This window comes from Lichenostomus cassidix, chromosome 5, assembly GCF_008360975.1.
Source record: "Lichenostomus cassidix isolate B80296 chromosome 5, HeHo_3.0, whole genome shotgun sequence".
Classification (NCBI taxonomy): Eukaryota; Metazoa; Chordata; class Aves; order Passeriformes; family Meliphagidae; genus Lichenostomus; species Lichenostomus cassidix.
The window spans coordinates 8,092,095-8,114,246 of NC_139486.1; the positions used below are offsets into that span (position 1 = coordinate 8,092,095).

Sequence of the window (22,152 nt, forward strand, 5' to 3'; positions counted from 1 at the left end):
CTGAAACAAAGGTTTCTTCTAATCTTTATGGGATCTATCTTTATGAGATCTGTAGCTGTTGATGGCAAGAAGGTATGACAAACAATTCCAACCAAAACGAGTTGAAAACATTTACAAAAACAAAGTGCTTTTCTCCATTTCTCATACACAAAGAGGACACAGTGTCTGTAAGCTATCTTCTGAGTTATGGTGAGAGTCTAATGTCCTGCAACTTCCCTTCTCCCCTCCATATCTAGTTTTCTATGCTGATCTCCACCCTTTAAGCCTGCCACTCAACAGCAAACCCCAGAACAGCTTGAATTCTCAGCACAGCCAGACACAGGAGAAACACACAAAAACCATACAAGTTAGCAACTAACTCGAAGGCAATGTGCAAAGGATTTTCATCTGGCATCATAAGGCAGTGTGAAGAATCACAACTCAGGGCTAGTTAACACCCAAAACCCTTACAATCTTTCTCCTACACCCAGCTGTCCTTTAGTAATGTCAAATTTAACATTTAAGAACCTCTTGGATTACTCGGAAATGCAAACCAGGGGCTCTCTCCATCTTCAATCCACTGGGAACAATTTACTCTGTGCCTCCCATCTCCAACTACAGTAGCTAAAACAAAAAATAAGCTACAGCCAAATGCACGGGTGCCCTTAATTTCTTCTTTTTCTGTCATCCAGGCGTAGATTCAGCTACCCTCAAAGAGCAATGTGGAATGAGACTTACCTGCACTTCCATCACCCTGCCCAGAGAGAGATCCAGAATCAGAGTAACTGTCCGCAAGGCTTGCCCACCTCGACACCCACTTCTGACTCCCTTGAGATGCTGCAGACATCTACAACAAGGTGGGGGAGATGAGGTCAGGAAGAGAGTTTGTAAACTAAATCCTCACCACAAAATCTCTGCTCTCACATAGACATCACTCAGTCTGTTCAAAATGGAAATCAAGCTACACATGACATTTACATCCAGACAGAAAACCCATGTACACCTCCACCATCCCAGCAAATCCACCTGGACTGCCCGTACCTGTGCTTCAGCCTGAGACCCACTCACAGCTTTTGAGGAAAATGCCTGGAGCAAGGGTGACTTCTGACTAGTGCCATTTTCACTGATTAGATGCTGAGAACTGGAGTCATCTTTTTCGCCTTTAATTACTGGTCTAAAGACTGAAGAGATTCTGGAAAATTCAGGCGACTCAAGAACACCAAAAACCTGAAAAGATGTTTGCATGGGAATATTAAATGCACGAAAACAGAAGAACATTAGCCAAATATCCAATTCCATGAAACATTAGTCACACACAAACTATGATCCTAAGGGGCCAGAAATACTTGCCAGTGCTTCCATGCAAACTATGTAAATAATCTTCTTCTGTATTCCACAGTAGCAGCTTTAAATATACTTATTCACAGAATTCCACTCACACCCACCTTTCCTCTCTCCCTCATTATTTAGGGGTGTTGCCTTTAACAGCAGTAACTTTCACTGAAAAGGAGTCCCTTTTCAGCCCAGAGAAATTTAGGATGAGTGTCAGGAAAGCTATTTACCAGCTCATTCATGAAGAATTAGAAAGAAAATGGGGAAGCTCCATCTCCAGCGCCTTTCATAGACTGTAGCAGTGAGTGGGCTGAGCAAAGCAGCCTTGCAGTGCCACAAGGAACTGGGAAAGGATGCACCTCTGAGATGGGTGACTGAGCTCATTGGACAGATTCCCCCTGAACATAAGCAGGTCTTCCTATGGGGAGTGACCAAGACTCATGCCTGAGAAGGGCTTGTTCCTCTCACTTGACTGCAAGAGCTTCAGAGGAAGATACCACAGAGAGTGCCTTGGCTGCACAAGAGACAGACATAAAGACCTCCACTCTCACTTCTGTTAAAAAAATGTGCATGCAATGGTGGAGAAATAAAGAACCAAGACACCTCAAAACCCAATCAAGTCCAGAATTCATTTTCTTTCCTCCTGGACAGAAACACTGAGGTTCAGTTATCAGCTCTTTCACAAGTGGCAGATCTGCACTGCATTAAGTCTGTGGCACAGCCAGGACCAGAAGCTGGCCAGTTCGCCTGCCCAAGTCACACGGCTGCTGAGACTACTCCCCAGAAATATCTGTATTTTTGTGATATCTTCTCTCATATTTCCCCACCAGAACAATTTGTCATCTAATGTCAGGACTAGGACCTTGCTGTGGCTTAAATAGCATGCCCTGAAAGCTTCTGATCACACTTCAAACATGATGTAAGGAAAAAATGGAATAAAAAAGAAAAGAGGGAAGCTAGAGCCAGGCTCACAAACACTATATACAAAGCTCTAAAGCCAGGTTCAATTAAGGCTTCTTCTAAACCTTGCCATCCTCCTGACTAAATTTCACTAAATTTTCGTAACAACTTGCCAGTTTTATTTTCATAATAGACCGCAGATGAGAATTAAACCTGAAAATCAGCCAAACTTTGGTTTGCCCTACAGTTGCTTAGTTGGGTGGGTTCTCTTTAAGCCTCCCTCATCTCTGGAGTTTTGTTTTCAGGCTGTCATTCACTCTGCAAAATCCAAACAAGTACAGATCCATCTGGGATTGCCTCTGCCCTAGATCACACCCTTTGCTATCTCAGCCAGCTGCCGCTTACCCTGGCAGCAAGCACTGCCTTTCTAATCAGGCACAGCCAAATACAGAAACATCTGCCACTAAGGCTTGTAAGCACCAGCCCTTGGCATTTCCTGTGGCCTACCACGGGATGATGCATCAGTGATGGGCTGCAGCTCCCATCTTCAAAACAGCAGGCAGGAGGTGATGCAATGCCAAGGAAGAGGCTTGGGAACAGTGCTAGAGAGCAGAGCTGCTCCCAGCCACAGCTGTCAGCAGGATCAGCCTGATCTTTATTCAGGTGTTGCCTTTCCTCTAAACAGATGGTAAACCCACTCTTTCACTTTTGCATCCAAATTCCATTTTTTTAAGCAAGGCAGCTCTTTGCCATGGGCATATCTTGCCTTCTTTTACCCTGTGGTTTTTAGTTTGTAATTCTGTTGTTTTGATGGGATTTTTTAAAGATCACAGTTTGTTGGGGCCTCACAGTTTGTTGGGGCCTATCCTCAATACAGGTCACCCACGATGATTTTCCACCCCTAACTATCACACTCTGCTGCACCCAATTGCATCCCTTCATGGCAACAGTGAATTTAGGCCCTCCAGACTTTCAGCCCTCAGCTCACTGGCCCAAGCAGCATTTACCTGATCAATCATTTTTCGCGCTTCCTCCACCTCTTTGTCCTGCGACTCCGTCTCAATGGTGTACGTGCCTGTCTCACTCACGCTGTCTTCCTCATCATTCCTCCTGCCCTGGGCAGACTTCACCTCCGGAGGTGGAGCAGAGGCAGGCTCTGGTTCTGAGGATATAACCACGCGTGGAGCTACTGGCATGGGCAGAGGGGCTGGTTTCTCAGTGCTTGGCTTCCCAGACTGGGCAGTCTCACGCAAGTACTCAGCCATAAAATCCTGAGCCATTTTAGACTTCCTCCCAACGCTCCCATAACTTTTGGCTCTGGGAGCAGAAGAGGACGAAGAGTTGATCCGATCCTCTGTCTTCTCCCTCTTGAAGGAGCTCGTTCTTTGGGTCCCACAGGAGTTGGTGGGTTTGCCCGCCTGGGCTGCGAGGTGGGATGGCGGCACTGAATTTCCCGGCTTCTCGGCCGGCAACGCGTTCTTGCGCTTTTCAACCTTGTTCTTCAGCCCCGGATCCGTGTCGCTCTGGGAGGAGTGAGCGCTGTGCGTGAAGGACTGGGATCGCTTCTTCCGCGGCGTGTCCTCGAAGAACTCGATGACGAAGGCCTGCTTGCTGTGCAGCATCTCGTGGGGGTCACGCCTCATCTGCCGCTGCAGCCTCGTCTGCTCCGTCGGACGCTCGCCGCCCGGCGTTGTCTCCTTCTCTGCCTTGGGGTCTTCAGTGTCGCTCTGCGTCCCGTCCTCGTGCCTGTTGCCTGGAAACAAGGTACGTACATTTGACCTTCATACTCGCAGTTTTTGGTGACCTGTCATTGCCTCCCAGCTGAAGTTTATCATTTCAGTTACAAGAAAAGCATTCTATAGGACTCAAAAACTCCAAAGATGTCTGTGTGGTACAGGGATTGTACCTCATCAGAAGAAATGAGAAGAGAAGGCACCTCTCTCTCCCGACCCCACTTGTCACCACTGGTTGGCTACCAAGTTAATTAGTTATTTTAAAAGAATTCAAGAAGTCATTTCAACCTCATGGATTTCTGATTTTGTAATGGTGATTGGTTTACATAGCTAATATTTCATGGGTTTTTTTAAATTTAAATAAAAATGATGACATTATTTTGCTGTTCTATCCAATTACTGTAGTCCAAGACTGCCTCATTGGTTCTCTCTGTTACACAGCAGAAATACCTCTGCAGGATCAGGAAATAAAACCCTCATGCTGCATCCCATGAAACCAAATCCCCATGCTGAAAGACCAGATCAGTGCATTATGAGTACATGCATCTCTAAGCACCCACATCACCCTCCTCTACAAGGGGAAATAAACCAGAGGCTAACAGAAAAGTAAATTTGCAGGATTCTTTACTTTTCCCAGAGATTTAAGAATCACACCATGACACCCCCACAAGTTACACCATCCCATCATCAGACAAGCAAAGGTTAAATCATTACTTAAGAGCTCACTAAATTTAAACTAAGCTAATAATTATTTTCACTTATGTTAGCAACAACCATCTTTACAACTGTCTCTATGTATCAGTTCCTGCTTGTCCCTCAGCACCTTAGCAAAGGACTCTCAGAAATTAAGTTGAAGTAAAACAAAAAGTTAAAATTCAAACAAAAAGTTAAAAGTAAAACAAAAAACAAACCTTTTTTTGGAGAAGGAAACGGGTGTGAAGGCACACAACACGATTCAGTCAACGACCAGGAACCTGTCATCGGGAGAACGGGGAAAGAGGTCTCTGCGCTCTAGACTGTAATATGTAGTAAGATATACTGGCTAAAACACCACGTGTTTGAAAGGAAAACTGCTCAAACCTACTTGGCAAGTTCTCCAGACTCATGGGTGAAGACCATTTATTACATCGAGTTAACTGTGAAAGATGAGAATTTAATGCAAGGTCCATTCAACCCAAGAGTCAGTTCTGTGAAGAGTTTCCTAACACACTCATGAAGAAAGCCAGCAAACTTTGCATTGTGCCCTGAGGGCTGATAAGCTTCACCCTTGGAAGGGAAAGTTCTTAAATTAAAGGTCTTGGCTAAGAGCTCTGATGAATGCAAAACGGTGAGGACACAAGGAAAACATGCACCATGCTCACAGATGCCCCAGCAGAACACCATGCACATCCCCTCAAGCTGCTAAGACCTGAACCCTGCAGTCTTGACACCAGGCTTTACATTCACCCCGTTGCTCCTGGAAGTGAACAAATGTTACTAGAGAGCCCCAATGGTGGGCACCTCTGATCCTGAAGACCCAAACCTGGTAGGCAGCCAGCAGTAGCCTCCAAGACATCTCCAAAATTAGCCCTGCCAGAAGAACACGTTGCACAGCTATCGCAGATAAATGACACCTCAAATGACACTCTGATAAAAGCAGAGGTGGGTCAACTCCTCAGGCCATCAACACTGTATGTTTTAATCAAAAGTCCAGAGCTGATTTCTTGATATGCAAATTATGCATTAAATTACCTCAGCTTCTTTCCATGCCTTATGGACTGTGGAAAGGCAAATGCAGCCAGTCTCTAGTGCTCCTGTGCATCACAACAGCAGCTGCCCAACTCTTTCATTTCCTCCAAGAGGAAAGAGCAAAACCACTGAAGCACGTTTCTATCCCTGGCGACATTCTCCAAGTAAGTAAATAAAATCCAGTATAACAATAACATAAAAAAGCCCAGCACAAACCCTTCTATCACACAGCCACAGTACACTAAAAATAAGATCCTAAGTAACTAATCAGGACACCTCAACACTGTCCCTTATTGGGCAGGACTAGAGCCAAGCAGTGGCAACAAAGCTGTTCAATTTCCATGCCCTATGGCTGAACATGAGACCTTTATGACCATACAGGGTTCTCAAAAATATGTACTCAAACCAGCAACTTGGAGGTGTAAAACTCTTCATATTATGATGAGTTTTGGTTTGGTTTTTTTTTTCCCCAAGAAGGTCAAAGCAAATATTCCTTTAAGAGAAAGTAAGGTATAGCTCTCATAAGTAGGACCTTGAGCATAAGTAGGTCTGGTAACCATCAATATGACTTCATCAACTCAAGCTGCAATTCAAAACAATAGCTTTTCCAGAGGCAAGGCAGTGAGAATGCAGGAATCCGTGGTCTCCTCTGAGCTGTTCAATGGCCCAAGAGAGACACCCAAGCAAGCCTAAATCTTGCAAAATATATTCAAAGTTGAATCTGAGTCATGTAAGTCCCACCAGCTGCACAAAGAACTGGGCTCCAAACTTCACTTCAGACCTTTGAAAATCCCCAAAGAATGCCTTGCAGTGACACACTTAACAAGACACAAGCCCACAAAATCTGCTTCCACAGAAGCAGAATTACAGAGAAGCTTTAGGCTAAGAGAAGAAACCTTTTCCTACAGGCACAGCAGTTTTCTCTATCAGGGATCATGTGCATCTCAACTCTACCAGCAGTCTCTGTGAGTCTCTATGTCAGGACCTTTTGTCATCTGACCAATTGGCTCTGGTCATTACCAGATGATCACACTTAGATTCAGGACAGCAGGATGACCATGCTTAGACTCCTCTGTACTACAGTTAAAAAGAAAAGTCATTCCATCAGCTAGGAGAAGCCAAGAGAACCAAATTCACTGAAATATCTGTGTTTATAAGCCTGCCAGACCACATAGAAATTGTTTCAGACATTTATAAATCAAAATCCTTTTTTCAACTGGTTACTGCTGAGCTGGCATTATAGATATTGAGAAGTCACATTAGTGTCCCCAAGCCAACAACACACATGACTTCAGAGACAGGTGAAGAGCATGCTAGCTGCATTCAAAATATTAACAGTCATTAAAGTAATATTCTTGCAAATTTGGAGCAGAGATAATTAAGTCCAGCTCTCCTTGACAGGAGAAGGGTTTTCATCTTTTATTATGCTGCATTTGCATGGCCAACAGAGAGCTATGTCCACATGACAGGACATTCACTCACCTTTAAGCGTTCTTACATGAACTGGCAGGTCACTCTTGGTACTGTAAACATCATCTCCTGCAGACTGCCTTCTCATCAGGCTTGGGTCATTCTGGACAAGCCAGTCAGCCACTTTGCTCTCCGCTGACATCACCTCTGTATGAGCTGGCTCCTTACTGTAGGGTCTTCTCTGTCTGAGCGAAAATTTAGTTACGTGGTCTTTTATCTTTATTTTACCAGGGGTACCATCATCAAATTCAATGGTGAAAGAGGCATGACTCTGTACCACAGGGGCTACCACAGCATCAACATCCTTTGTTGGGATCTCATGGACCTGTGTTTCTGGAGATTTTGATGGCTGCTGAAATTCTTTAGTTGGAATCTCAAAGTAACTTGGTTCTCTCCGGAAGGCAAACACAGATTGCTCTTGGGCATCTCTGTAAGTAGGAATATTTCCATTCAGTTCCTCTTCATGTTGGGTTATCTCCTTTGATCTCTCTACAAAAGGAAAAAAAAAAACCAACACATTTTTTCATTACTAGTCAACTCATTTGTTTCAACCTCTTGGAAGGGCTACTAATGACAACCAACCCCTCTCTGCTAGAGAACAGATACACTGTGTGTGCATTGAAACAGAACACTTCTTTGTGCAGGAGAGCACATGCTTCATAGAAACACCACGGTTACTGAACAAGTGGAAAAAGATGCCTCTTCCATACACACAGATTCACAACAACAGAAGTGTTAAGACTAAATGGCTTCCAAGGATGATGAGGTGAGAAACAGACACAGCACTGCTATACAACTAGCTCTAAAAAAAAGCTTAGTGATTAACTCCACTAGTGCTGTTTCTAATGGTCAAATATTTCATGGAAAACATTTTCATTCTCCCTTATTTCAGTTTCAGCAGCAGCAACCTACACACAGGAAGGTGCAAATACAAGCATAGAAATTTAAGTCTTGAAACAGAATGGCTTCACAAAGTAAGTATCAAAAGCACACCAAAACTTAGTGTCCCCACCCCACATCACCTCCATTACCTGAGTAATGTTCCTCTTGCCTTCTGTCCTCCTTGTTATTTGCATCATCTTCCCCCCACCAGGAGGGCTGCCCATAGAGAGGGGTACGGTAAGAATTGGTTTCTAGGGAGAGGATAAGCAAATACTTTAACACCAAAATATCAATTTATCAGGTTCAACCACACACCAAAAGGGGAAAAACAGCAGGGCCAGATGAGATCATGACAGATCTGTCATGTAACAGGCCAGACCTGTTACCCTGCAGTTATAACAACATATTATACATAATAATAGCTTCAGGCTTTTCTTTGTTTTACCCTTTTTCCTTTTTACATTGTATTGCAAGATACTAATGCCATCTCCCTTCATTGTCTTTCATAGCTGTGTTTCCCATATACTGGCTTTTCTCCCTTTCTAGCCTCATTATTCACAGGAAGTGGAAGATTTTTGGCAGGAAAGACTACAAAACATTAACCACAAAACTGTCTGCAATTCAGGTGGAAATCAGGCTTTTTTCCTCACCTTAACTGTGAAGAGTTTAGCTCTGCCTTTTCTTGCCCCACCATGACCTTGGATGCTTCCAGGCTAGTGATTTTTTCCACTATTTACCCACTCTATATGGCACACATTCCACAATGGAAAATTTTTGAAGCATTACAAACTTGGAAAAAATGGCAAAACCATCTCCTTACACATTCATAAAGAAGTAATAAACTCTTGTTCCCTAAAGCTTAAAGTAAACCAAGTGGATTACAGAGTCATTGTAGGACAGAGGTTTTCCTGATGGAGAATTTCCTCCAAAAGAGCCAGGCTTACATGATTACTCTGCTCAGTGAGCACTCACTGAAAGATCAGGACTTCACTGCAACAACTGGTACCCACTCAGTGGAGCTGATCCACTGCTTCTCGTTTTGTATCCCACAAAACAAGATTGTGTTTTGGCAGTGCCTTGGGCTGCTGCTGTTTATGCAACAAACAAAAATACACCCCAATTTGACTGTGGTACAGTTAATATTATGTTTTTTTTCATAGTTTAAGGAAAGCAAATAAAGTAGCTTTTGTTCTTTCATCTAGAGGTGATAGAAACACCAGGGTAGGTCAGAGGCTGAGGTTAAGCTCCAGCTTTGTTAGGCTGATTCTGCTTCTGCCCATAGCAGCCCCAGCTGGCCACGTCCTAAACCCTGGCTTCAGCTCCAGAGCCATAGCTGGGCTTCTACTGCCAGCTGCTGCTCGGCTTGTGGTTTTCAAACCACACACTGCTCTGTGCAAAGCAGCTCTCAAAGAGTCCTGCAATTTTGCATTCCCCGCTTTAATAGGGACATGACAGAAAGCAGTCATTAGCATAAAGGAAGTCAGGAGAGGAAGGGGAATTAAATAACTCAAATTAAAAAAGAAGCCTGATTTTATGCTGCTGTTTCTAAAGCTACACAGACTCAGTGGCCACTGCTTCAGATATTTTTGTTCTAGAATCGTTCCAGATATATAAGCTTGTACATTGAGAGTCCATAGGCAAAAAATTTGCTTTACAGATGCAGCCCACAGGCCCTTTACAAGAGATCATCTTCGTGTTTCAAAGTTAACCACGCAGCCTCCCTTCACACTGAGGATCAAAAGAGGCTGAAAGTATTACTCTCCTCCCTGCCTAGAGTGTGTGGAAGATAAACTATGTTCCTATTATGTAGGCGGCCTTTGAAAGTTCAAAGGAGGAAGCATTTCTCACCATGATAAATCGGAATTGCCAAGCAATATGTTTCATAACTGAGGATGGGCAAACCATGCATAGGAGAGGGGGAAAGAAAAAAAAACAAAACCTATTCACAAGGTTGTCAGTGAACACGGGCACTCTAGTGTAGGGTTTGGTTTCTGACAGGCTGAGAACTTTTGTCCCACAGCCTAGCAGAAACCTACCATCCTCTTTTCATGCTACAACTTGCCCAACAGACCCCACCCCAACCATACAGGATCTGCTCCACCACTGTCAGGCACTTCTTTTGGGCACACAATGGATTATTACCCTCTGACTTGCAGTACAGATCTTAGGGTTGATAGGCAAGAGGCTTCTGGGGGAAGCCAGGGGAAGGAGAGCAACACTTTAACACAAATCCATTAGCAAGAGCCAGTTATGTCTGAGGTAATTTGTGCCTAAAGGGATCAACTACCCTAGAGATGAAATGCAAAGACCACCTGCACTCGACTCTTGCACAAGCAGCACCTTTCCCAAGGATGGGTGCTGTTACTGCTTGCATCTTGCAAGGAGTTGCCTCATTACAGCTCATCTCTCCAGCACATCCCAACCCCAAAGGGATCCCAAAGGCCCCCTAGTGTAGAAGATGCCAATGATCTATTCCAAGACAGTTTTGTGTCCAGAGGGGCAGAAGTGAGCTAAGAGAACTCACACCCATGCTGCAGGACAGAAGTCTACCCAGAAACTGCTCCAAGATCTGTGTCCCATCTGAGAATGAACACAGGAGCTTCTGCCTTTGTTGCCCAGGAGCTTTTCTACTACAGGGAATAGGCAGCCAGGGGAATAAATCAGACTTTTGGTCAGACCTTTTCTCTTGATGAGGAACTTTGGGATTGCAATTGAAGCTGAAGGGAAAAAAACCCAAAGGATTTATAAAGAATAATGAGCCAGCTCCTCTGCTGTCTCAAATTTCCCTGGGCCCTAATAGGTGCTTGGAAAATCCCCTAACTACCCCTCTGACAGAAGCTAGCACAAAGTCAAAAACCCCAGGGCACGTCTAGGAACACCTAAAAAGAATGCATCAGATTGGCCAGAGTGCACAGATCTGGGGCCATCAGGGTGGGAGGCAGTGCACTGCACCCACTGCACAGCAGCAGAAGGTTCCTCCTGCCCCTCGACACAGAGCTCACATGGCCCCACCTGCAGTGCCTGTTAGTGCATCTGTGACAAAACTGCACATTTGTGTGAGGGGGGGGGTTTAATTCCTTTCCTCTGCCAGCCTCCACAATAAACTGGAACTTCATTTCAAAGCTGCAAAAAGCACAGATGGAAAGCTGAGGAGTCAATCTTGCTATTCAGGGACATTTTCAATATTTTAAGAGCAATTAATGTTTCCACTGAGAATTCATATTAATTTGCATTTTGAATAACATTGTCAAGTGACACAGTCACCGTCATTCTTGGCTACTGCTGAAAGCAACCAGATCCTGAGCCAGAGTAAAATTTCCCTGACTTCGGAAGAGTGTTGTGGTATAACCCCAGCCAGCAGCCGAGCCCCATACAGCCTCTCTCTCCCCCACCAGTGGGATCAGGGTGAGAATCAGAAGGGTAAAAGGTAGGAGACTCATGGGGTGAGATAAAGACAGTTTAAAAGGGAAAGCAAAAGCCATGCACAGAAGCAAAGCAAACCAAGGAACTCATTCACCACTTCCCATGGGCAGGCAGGTGTTCAGCCATCTCCAGGAAATCAGGACTCCATTACACCTAACAGTGACTTGGGAAGACAAACACCATCTCTCCAAACATCCCCTCCCATTTCCTCCTTCTTCCCTCTATGTTATATACTGAGCATGTGATATGGTCTGGAATATCCCTGTGGTCAGTTTGGGTCACCTGTCCTGGCTGTGTCTCCTCCCAGCCTCCCATGCAGCCCCAGTCTCCTTGCCAGCGTGGCAGTACAGAAAGCAGAAAAGGCCTTGGCTCTGTGTAAGCTCTGCTCAGCAATAACAAAAACATCTCTACATTAACAACTATGTGTTCAGCAAAAATCCAAAACACAGCTCCATACCAGCCACTGGGAAGAAAATTAACTCTACCCCAGCCAAAACCAGCACAAAGAGCTACATGAATTTCCTGCCCTGCTCATGTCAGAAACTTCTGTCCCTTCTAATTTACCAGCACAACTGACACCTCTCCCAGCTCTAACACAACAATACTGAAGAGAAAGGGGAGGGGGGGGGGAAAAAGCACGGTGGGAAGGCAGCTAAAACAGATGGCTGTGACAGAAGTGGGCCAGGGAGCAGCTACACATGCAGTTGTGCCAGCGGGCTTTGCTCTTCACCAGCTGGGATCCATTTTGGGTAGCAACCTCAACCTGGACCTGCAGCATCCAGAGCAGCATGTCTGCCTGAGTCCTGAGACATGCAAAGCACCCTGAAGCCACCTCCTGTCTGTTCTGTTTTAGTGTAAGATGGATGCTCTTGCAAGAGCAGAGAAACTCAGGGCTTGCTCCAGTCGGCAGTGAAGGGAGGAACACCAATGAAAACTAACTGCTCAGTCATTTTAATGACATGAGACTTCCTCCAATTGATGGCAGCTCGTTACCACCTCTCTCCACTCCATGCCAGAATGCCCAGATGGTGCCAATTCATTTAGACATATTTCTTGGCTCATCAATTCAGGCAGGCAGCCCGAAAACCATCCTTTTAGATAACTGAATTGAGGTCAGCACAAGCATTCAGCCAGATAAATACTGAGCTACCAGTGATGGTGTAATACAGGGAAGACCACTGACACACACATGTTCTGCTCCTGGATTTCAGTCTTTGGGGCAGTCACTTAAAAGGAAAAATGAAGGCTGTTTTAGCAGGGAATAAGGGAAGCCCATTTGCTTAACAGTCTGAAAAAATGTGGCCTGTTAAATTAATACAGAACTATTGATCATCCGAAGGAGAGGCACCAAGAGAGAGAATGAGACATGTCAATACAAAGGATGTATTTATGGAGAAGTGAATCACACAGAACACAAGGGCACAACCAAAAATACAGTCTGGGTGATGAAAGGGAAAGGAGAAAGACTGTGTTAAAGTTGCTTTCCATCATTAAGCAGGAAGAAGAGCTTTCAAGACAAGCACACAGCTCCCACTAAACAGAGGGGTCTGATTTCCCTTGAAGGTGTCCCCTGTGGTCAGAACAGGACTGAGGGCTGTGCTTTGCCCAAATCTTCACAAAGCTTCACACCATCATGAGAGAGAGACAGTCAGCAACAGCAAATTTCTTTGCTCACAGAAGCACACACAGCTTTGAAGCTCTCTACTGCAAGTCATAACAAAAGCATCAGAAATCCAGCTTGCTTTACGTCAAACTGTTTTTGATTCATTATTAATAACAATAATGTCCATCTCCAGAAGATGCAGAGTAGGCTTCTTACAGCAGAGGCCTTGGGGAAAAAAAAAATATGATCTAGTTACAACATTTTTAAATTAATTCCTTACATCTCTGCATTTTTACTCCTCTCCAGAATAGAAAACTTAGACCTAGCAGGAATAATCACAAAGCAATTCTCTGACTCTTTGCCACACTATTTATTTCATATGTGCATTGCTAATCTAAGCCCTGGTCTTTTGAGCCTGCTGTGAACATACACAGATCCCAGGGGCTTTCAAATCAGACTGATAATCAAAAATTTAATAGTATCAATTACACGGTCAAACCTTAAACATGCTGCAGTTACCACCACTCTAGTTCAGGCAAAAAAGCAGATACAACACCACTCCCTTAAATTAAAGGCTAGAGCAGAGCTGTGCATCTAAATAGCTATTGCCATGATCTCATGGGGAAAGCAGCCAAAGACCATGGAAACCACTTCACAAGCAGGCACAGCTCCCACTGCCTCCGTCCACACTGCCTGCTGACCTCAGCCCTGGACATCAGCAAGACTTTCAAGTCGTCCACTCTGTTGAGAGGACTTGCTAATGACACCCACGCTAACCTGGTGAGCAAGTCTATTTCACAGATCCCAGGAGAAGCTCCTGCAATTGGTCCTACTCCTGCAAGTGATGATGCCCATTTCAAGTGGACGCTGCAAGCAGCCTCCACCCCTGGAAACTCAGGCCTGCAGCAGTTATTCAGAGGTTAGTCATCAGATTTGGGATTACCCAGTCCCATCAGGCTGTGGCAGCTTTGAAAAAAGACAAAAAATTAAGCTCAGTTCGAGGATTAACTATGTGTTGAGAACAGAAGACCACAAAGTAGCTTATCTCATCAAGTACCTCAACTCAGGTAGCAACAGATGGGAAGAGGGATTGTGACTGTCTTGAAATCTGCTCAGTTCAAGGCTCTACCTGGCTTCCTGATCACTTAAGGCTTTAAACATGAGAGCTGATAGCTATTTTTAGCATTAACTAGCTGAACTGTGGACACTTTTATTCATATCCATATCCAACCCATAGGATTAACCAAGCTCCTTGCTTCAAACATTTCACAGACTCATGATTTGCTGCTTACAGGCAACATACTGCTGCAAAAGCTGCAAGTTCAACAGCATACAGACTAAATTGACTGTTTCCCATTCACTCCCCTGGATCTTTTTATCCTCAGCCCCTCACCTCCTCCCATTTCTAAGCAGCTCTAATTGTTCCCATTGTTTTGCTAAACCTCTTCCCTGAAAGCTTGCATTCCCTCTGCCTCTTTTCCACCCGGGCCCTGGGAACCGATCCTTCTAAAGGCTTTTGTCAGGCCAGACCTTGCTTTAATTAGTCAATGCAAATTCCTAAATACCTACAGGCTTAGCAAAACAGCTCTTTCCCTAAAGCCTCTTTCTGCTGCCACTAAGCAAGCCCACTCCCCGTAAGAACACTACATTCTTCTTTTCACTAATCATTTCAAACTGCTGCCACTCCTCCCAGCAGCCGAGGAGAAACGGTGCATGTGTGCAGCTGAGGACAAGGTGAATTAGTCCCATCGCAGATGAGAAAGGGATCCACTGATCATTCTGCTCACATGACAGAGATGCTTTTTGGAGAGTGAGGGACTGATGTAATGCTCAGGCTCCCTCTTGCTTACACAAGCTTCAGTCTAATACAGCAAAATACTTCAAACATAAAGTCCTGGTTTCCTCTGTCGTTCAGTGGGGTTAGCAGCACTTAAAGATTTTTTTAGCTCTGCCCATCAGTCCCACTGCATGTGACATACTTCAGTGCTGGTCCCCAATAAGAACACAGAGCCCGTTTTGCCTTAGACCTCTGGTCTGTGCCCACTAAAGATGACAGAAACGTAATGAAGGTCTGCAAATGACAAATTAAAGAAATGGGTCACCTTGCTGAAGAGTCACTCAACGTCCTGGCTTTGAATATGTTCCAAATATCAACTGCTTACGCTATGTAGGTTAAAATCAATGAGAGCATATTTTGGAAGGTGGCAAGAATAAAAACCAGAATAAAAACTGTTCATGGAACCAGGCAATAGCAAGCACAAAGTGGTTCCAGTTACTGGCAAAGCTTTCCAAGAACCTCCTGCCCCTTGAAAGGCAGCTGGAGAGCTCTTCCCCCAGTGGGGTTCACCTCTTCTCACCCTCCCCAGTGTCACACTTAATCATCCACAATTCCATCCCTTTCAGTGCATGCTTGTCAGGCTAAATCCTAAACACAGTCACACACACATAGCCGAAGCAACACAAAGAAAGGTTTTCTGGTGCAAAAAATGGGAGTCAGGCACAGGGGTACATGTGTTTCCCCACACAGCTGGAGACAGCAAGGAAACCAGGAAGGAACATTACACTGTTTTTAGCACACTATGTCAGCTTACGGGGATTTTCACAAGGACAATATGGGTGATTAAGGTCAATCAACCCACTCCAATTAGTTATCATGAAGCCTTAACAGATTTACCCAAAATTGTACACTTGTCTAGAAAGCTGCTGTACCTGTCTCAAGGTAACCTCGCATAAGATGTTTAGCTCACATTTTTACTTGCCCATCCCCTTCCCTCCATTCACCTCCCTGTTTCTTCCTCCAACAGACAGTGGGCAACTCTCCCTGCTAAACCCTAAAGCTTTCCAATTGCTCTGCCATCCTTGAGCCACAAGACCACCACTGGCAGTCATGTCATCACTACGCTTTAAAATCATATTTGCTACTCCCACCAAACAGCAAGCTCCAGAAGACCATCAACTGATACCTGAGCAAAACTGAGGAAAGACCCATCAGGGACACACAGGAGGTAGGAATTTGGGTGAAATGGGTGAGACAAGACTGCTTGGGAGGTCTTGGCATACCAAGATGGGGAACACAGAGGAAGTAAGTCTGACAAAAGGGTCTTTAAAGGAAGGCAGCAGTTAGTAACAAAATGGAGAACAGAAAGAATTTCTCAAAGAGAAAAGGTTTGCAGCTGGGGAACAGAGAACCTGAAGCAAACATCTCCCAGTTTGGCAGCTGGTTTCAGTCCCACATATTGGCACATTAAGAAATACAGCCATTTAAAACCATCCAGGGCTTTGTGAAAGAAATGGCTTGCTGCTTCTTTGCCTGTCTGCCTGCCAGCAATACACTACAGCAGCCATACATTTTCTACTCTGAGTCACCCTCTCTGTTCAAACACCAGCTCACGATTAGGAAATTAAAAATAGACCAGACAGGTGCCAGAGAACTTACCAAACCTGCTCAGCCCACAGGTTTTCCAGAACACACACAGCGACAAGGCATGTAGGAGCCATCACATCAGCTGATCTTTTTTTGGAGGCTGTATCTCCAAAAACCAAGAGTCTGGAATATTCCACGGGTTTAGAAAGATGAACCTTCCAGAACTGCTCCCAAATGCAACCCACAAGATTCTACTGTCAAAATCATAACCCAGCAGAGTGCTCAAGCTGCACTTTGTTCAGAATCCTGATTAACTGGTTTCCAAGCAGGTACCTGTAATTGCTTTCCTCTCTCCTTTCTCCAGCTTTGCTTGTGGGGACTCAGTGTAGACACCGTGCTCCATGGGCTGCTCCGCCCTCTTCATGGCTGTGCCTTTGTAATTCATCTGAAGTTGGCTGGTGTACTTCTCATGCTGCAGAGACACAAGCAGCAGTGAACCCCTCTTCCCCACCAACAGATCACCCAAAGGCTGAACTGCAGCTGTGACCTTCAGCAAAATGCATGCACACCCGAGTAGAAACTACAGAACAGCAGAAATACCCCATTTGGAAGCCATTAAGTGACAACTCTAGTACACGAGAAGGTCACTATGACTTAGCTCTGCAACATACCTAATTATAAAATCCTTTAAAGAATACACTGAGAAGAATCAGAACTCAGGCCATTTTCCATTCAAGATTCAAATCCTGAAATCCCCTTTGTTCTTAAGGGAACATTATAAATTATTTCAGGGCGCTCATCTGCATTATCTCAGTTTTTCAGCAAAGGCAATTGGAATATATTTTAATTATTTCTTCCAAACCTTCTCTCCAGCTAGGAAAGTGATTCTACCTTAAAACAGGTTCCATATTAACACAGTAAATGAGCTATTTAGAAGTTGGTTTATTACAAGTAAACTTATAAAAGGGTGAAGCCATCCAGATTATCCATGAGTAAGTTCAATGACTCATTTGCCCAATTCTAGGTGTTACATTTCCTATCCTCTCCAAGTCCTAAACTAGTCCCTGGAACCAGGGCTAAGAGGGCAGTGTCTGCTAGCCAAGAGCTGATGCACGGCACTGACAGCCCAGTCCTACAGCTGAACATGACAGCTTTTTTGCCTAGAGGGGGGTTGCTTTTCTGCCTTAGATAAAAGGATGCTTGAATATTTCTTACCTGCTACTGAACTGTGTTTAAAAAACACCTCACTTGTAAGAGGACTGACTGACTCCTCAGTAAGTAAAAATTGGGAGCTTGAAGGCAAAAATGAGATGGTACACATGAATAAATTAAGCAAACTTCAGCCTGATTGAGGAGGTGTGGTGGAGCTGGCCTAAGTCAGCATTCTCAGAAAAAGATGTCTGTGCTCCACTTCTGGGAGGGAGTAAGGTCTGCTGTGCTTCACCCATAAGTTCATGTGCTGGTTCTTCTTTAATATGTTACAGCTTTAAGTAACCTTTTTTTTTCTTGGCAGTCATGAAACATAAATAACTTGATCAACATGTTAGCACAGGGATAGGAGAGATCAGAGTTGAGATAACTGGGAAATGTATCTCTCCTCAAAGGAGGGTTTTATTAAATCCAAGGAGAGCCTCACATTTTGAAACATTTCACTGCCATCAAGAGTATTTTAATATTTCAACTCTGTTTGACCATCACTAGAGTACTTAATTTTTTTTTTTTAATTGCACCACTCCCAGTCACTCTTACCTTTAATGCTTCTTCTGGGACTTTGTGCTGAATTTGTTCCAGAACGTACATGTTCGAATGTACAGAACTTGTTAAGGAAAAGACAAAGGAATTGGATGGACAGAGAAATCTAGCATTTAGTCACAGAAAGAAAACAGGATCATAAAACCAGAAAATCTTAAAATATGTAGGGTAGTAAAATTTGCCTGTGCTGCATCCCAGCATGGTCCTTGTCGTGCATAGTTTGTGAGGCAGTGTGCAATCATGTTTGCTGGCCAGACCCACAGCAACTGAGGGGCAGCACACATGGGGACCTGAGCAGGAGAAGCCTGGAAGAGCAACTCTGTGCAGGACCTGGGGGAGCAACCAGAGCCCCAGCTCAAATCACATCCTGCTCCTCTCCACCTGGCTGTCAGCTTCAGACAGACCACTCAGCATCCTGGCCAAGATGGGCCAATCTCACACTCTGGATAAGGGAACAGGAGAGTTCAGCTCCCTGCCCAAATGCCTGTAACTATGGTGCTCTCTTGCCCTGTCAAGGCCTTTCAGTCTCTGCAATTTTCTAGATGAAAAGTAAATCAGGTCATGAGCTGCTGTGACCTCTTAGGAAGGGAGGCATTCACATGGTTGAGCCCAGGCAATAATCCTCAGCAACACTGTATTAAAAAAAAAAAAAAGCTAGCATCTGGAATGTCACCATGAACAACCCAATCAGCACAGTAGAAAGCAAAGGGGAGGAAAAAGGAAAGATGGAAAATGTTAGACTAAAAATAAACCAAGTGATACAGGCCCTAGCAGGGAAACTCTGCAGAGCCTGTAAGTGAAACTGTAAATGGAAAAGAGAAATGCTCTTGTTCAACAGGACACAGCTGACTGGGAGACCTCAGGAGATGCTGCAATTCACACCAAACTGACTGCAGAGTGCACAGAAAGCTCTGCTAAACAGAGTGGCACCGAAGCTGCAAAGCAGAGGAAGACATTATAACTGCCATAGCAACTATGCTGTAGCACAAAGATTACTCTAAAACCTGCATTCTTTAAAATTTTCCTATTGAGGGCAATACATTCTACAACTCATAAGTATAATCATTCATTTCACTTGAATATCCATGTAAGGGCTGCAGGACTAAATACTTAACTCAGCTGCTCATTGCTGAAAATTGTTTTCTATTAAAAGTTTAAACCTGTATCACAGCCATTAAAACCCAGCCATGCTGCAGGCACTGGTTTTTGCCTTCCCAAGACTGGAGTTCACAGCAAGTCTTCTGTGAATTTCCCCACACATCAAGAGACCACAACATACAGAAGCAGCTACGTCAAAAAAAGCATTTGCAAAGTCAAGAAAAGCTACAACAAAGGTTGCCTATGGGACTGTAACAGATTTCATCATGTGTGCAGCAAGACACCAGCTTTAATGACAAGATCCCAGATGACAGTGATCAAGACCCAAATTATGATCCATAGCACAGAAAACCCTCTTCTTCTGCAGATCCAGGATGGCTCCCACATAAGTTTAAGCAATCCTGGTTGCAACAGTGAGTCCTCCTGCACTGTCACTGCTGAGAGCTGAAGTACCCAGTTCCCTGGAAGACCAGTGAGGCTCAAGGTTTGGAGTATTTCAAGGACTAAAGCATGGCCAAGAACAAACTGATTATCATTGGGACAGCAAAAGGCAGAAGAATGTGGCCTTGAGGTCAAGGATGAACAAGAGTTTTCCAGCCAAACACTTCCCCCCACCAAATGGTAAAACTTAGTCTCTGCCTCTATTCTCAGAAATGTCTGGACTGTTTTAACTGACATTTCCCCAGGAAAGAAAAAAAAAAAAAAACCTAGAAAAGACACTTGCTACTTCTAAATTCAGCTTGAGTGGGCAAAGTTTGGCAGATAGAAGCAACTGAAAAAAAAGGCAAAAGTATTAGATTACATGAAAAGGCAGCAATAGGAGCCTCTACTTACCACTATTGCTCTGCAGGATCAGAAAGGCATGCCAACATCTATGCTTATAGCCAGTTTACAGCCACATCAGGATAAAAAAAAGGAAAGGTGTTTCAGCAGACATCAGCAGGATTTGTGGGTCTGTAAATAAAGCAGTAACTGCAGCCTAGCTTCCCTTGCTAGAGGTGAAATGTGCTATTGGTAAAGAGATTTACTCTTGCATTTTGTGGCAGAAGCAATTTGCACAGGCAAACTTTAATCAATACAGAGTAAAGGGTCTGGCCACAAGCTCCACAGCTAAATGTTTAAGGTTGCAGGCCTGAAAATTGCCTGAAAGAAAGCATGTGGGTGAAATGGCTAACAAAACAACGCAAGTTGAATGAAAAAAAAATAGGAAGATGTTAGTTCATACAAAAATATATGAACAGTGTTTCCTCCCAGCTGGTACCAGCTACAGTTGCAACCCAAATAAAAAAATGCAACCCTTCCTTAGGAGAAGACTGAAGAAGCACTTCCATAGTCACTACTGCCAGTGCAGGGCCTGATTCAAAATCCAATTAAATAGCAGGCACCATGATTAATGTGCTCTGAATCAGGTTCATGGTGGAGAAACACAGTTTATGATCCATCCACAGACTCCAAGAGGCAAGAAACACCTTACTCAGTAGTCACAAGTAGCCCTGATAGCTCTTCATGCAGCAAACAGCACAAAACCCTAACAAAGCCTGAGTTGCACTCCTCTTCAGAAAGGATATCATATCCGAAGCGAATGACATCATTCAGTTTCAGGGTGATGTACTTCTGGTCAGGAATCCTCACATCATTCACGAATGTCTGCAGGAGAGAAGCACAGGAATGGGTTTTGACTGAGGTATCAGGGTGATGGATCTCAGAGGGACAGTGCTCCTGGAGGGCACCCATGTCCATCTGCTGACTGCTCACATAGTCAGGGTGTGCCAGCACCAAGTCAGGAGCTAGGAGCTAAGTTCCCTGGAAAAATCAACACCAGCAAGTAGCTCCCATGGGCAAGTCAGAGCACCTCAATTATGCTTCAAAGCAAGGTGATGTGAAGGGACCTCTAGGGAGATTTACCTTTGCACCAACTGCAAATGCAATTTTAGTTCCCGACTCAAACAGGTAAATGAGGTGCCTGAAGTTAGGAACTTCAAATGCTCTCGGCTCTCCTACACCCATTTCAACCAGCAAACAGTTGCAACTCATGCTCTTAATTACTGAGCTAGGAATCAGCTTTCTGCTGGATGGCAAATAAGACTGGTGTCAGCCCCAAGGCCTGATAATTTAACAAGCAAAGCCTATCACAGACGAGGGGGAAATGAAAACGCACAGGGAAATGGGAAAAAAATTTTAGCAGTATCACTGTGAAACCTGAGGCCACACTGTCCAAGATAACCAAACCCTTTCTACTAAAAATTCACACACTCCTTTTTCCCATGCTCCAGGCAGTTAATTGAGGCCGAAAGAAACTAACATCCTTCTAAAGGTGCAAGAAATGTATTTCACAGCTGTGAATAAATGTCTTTGATGTCTCTGCTTTCTGAGGGGACTCACTATGAAACAATTCTCAGACCAACCGAGGATCAAATCAAGCATGTGTGGACATCTTTCACAAATAAACCCATGTACTTTTGCAATGACCTGGGCCAAATAAAAATAAGAAGGGGCTGAAGAAGCCCCAGGGTGCTGATGGGGATGAGGCACTCAGCTGGATCCAGGGAAGGCACAGACACCAGGAGTTACCCTACTTGGCAAGGTGGGATTCACTCAGCCTCTCAGACCAGGAACCTGCTGCTGGGACTTTGTACCATTAATGCAAATGCAGCTGAGGAAACAAAATTATGCTAGGAAATGAATTTACATGCTTTTATGACTGCAGCACAGTCTTTTCCTTCTGCCTTCTCACCTCAGCCAAGCCAAACATGCATGATAAGACCTAGTATTAACCACAGAGGAAAAATAAATGCTAGAGCAGGAAAACAGAACTTCAGCAGACAACAGCCCCCAGTTTCCTGCCAATTCATAGAAGAGCTGAGAAACAGGCCTGTAATTTCAGAATA

At 44.3% G+C, this 22,152-nt stretch overlaps 1 protein-coding gene across 4 annotated transcripts in view; it reads right to left on the bottom strand.

The window, feature by feature from the left end:
- Nucleotides 1-22,152, bottom strand: part of CEP170B (centrosomal protein 170B) — a 57,666-nt gene that overhangs the window by 20,393 nt on the left and 15,121 nt on the right. For 3 of the 4 annotated variants that reach the window (XM_085061208.1, XM_085061207.1, XM_085061205.1), the window contains exons 4-12: nt 20,831-20,911; nt 18,164-18,220; nt 16,748-16,886; nt 8,174-8,275; nt 7,155-7,631; nt 4,856-4,918; nt 3,219-3,964; nt 1,021-1,206; nt 718-826 (exon numbers count right to left, since the gene is read on the bottom strand). In XM_085061208.1, coding sequence (XP_084917334.1) covers nt 718-826; nt 1,021-1,206; nt 3,219-3,964; nt 4,856-4,918; nt 7,155-7,631; nt 8,174-8,275; nt 16,748-16,886; nt 18,164-18,220; nt 20,831-20,911 — 1,960 coding nt within the window. The remainder of the gene's footprint in view (nt 1-717; nt 827-1,020; nt 1,207-3,218; nt 3,965-4,855; nt 4,919-7,154; nt 7,632-8,173; nt 8,276-16,747; nt 16,887-18,163; nt 18,221-20,830; nt 20,912-22,152) is intronic. The other variant, XM_085061206.1, reaches the window with a different exon arrangement.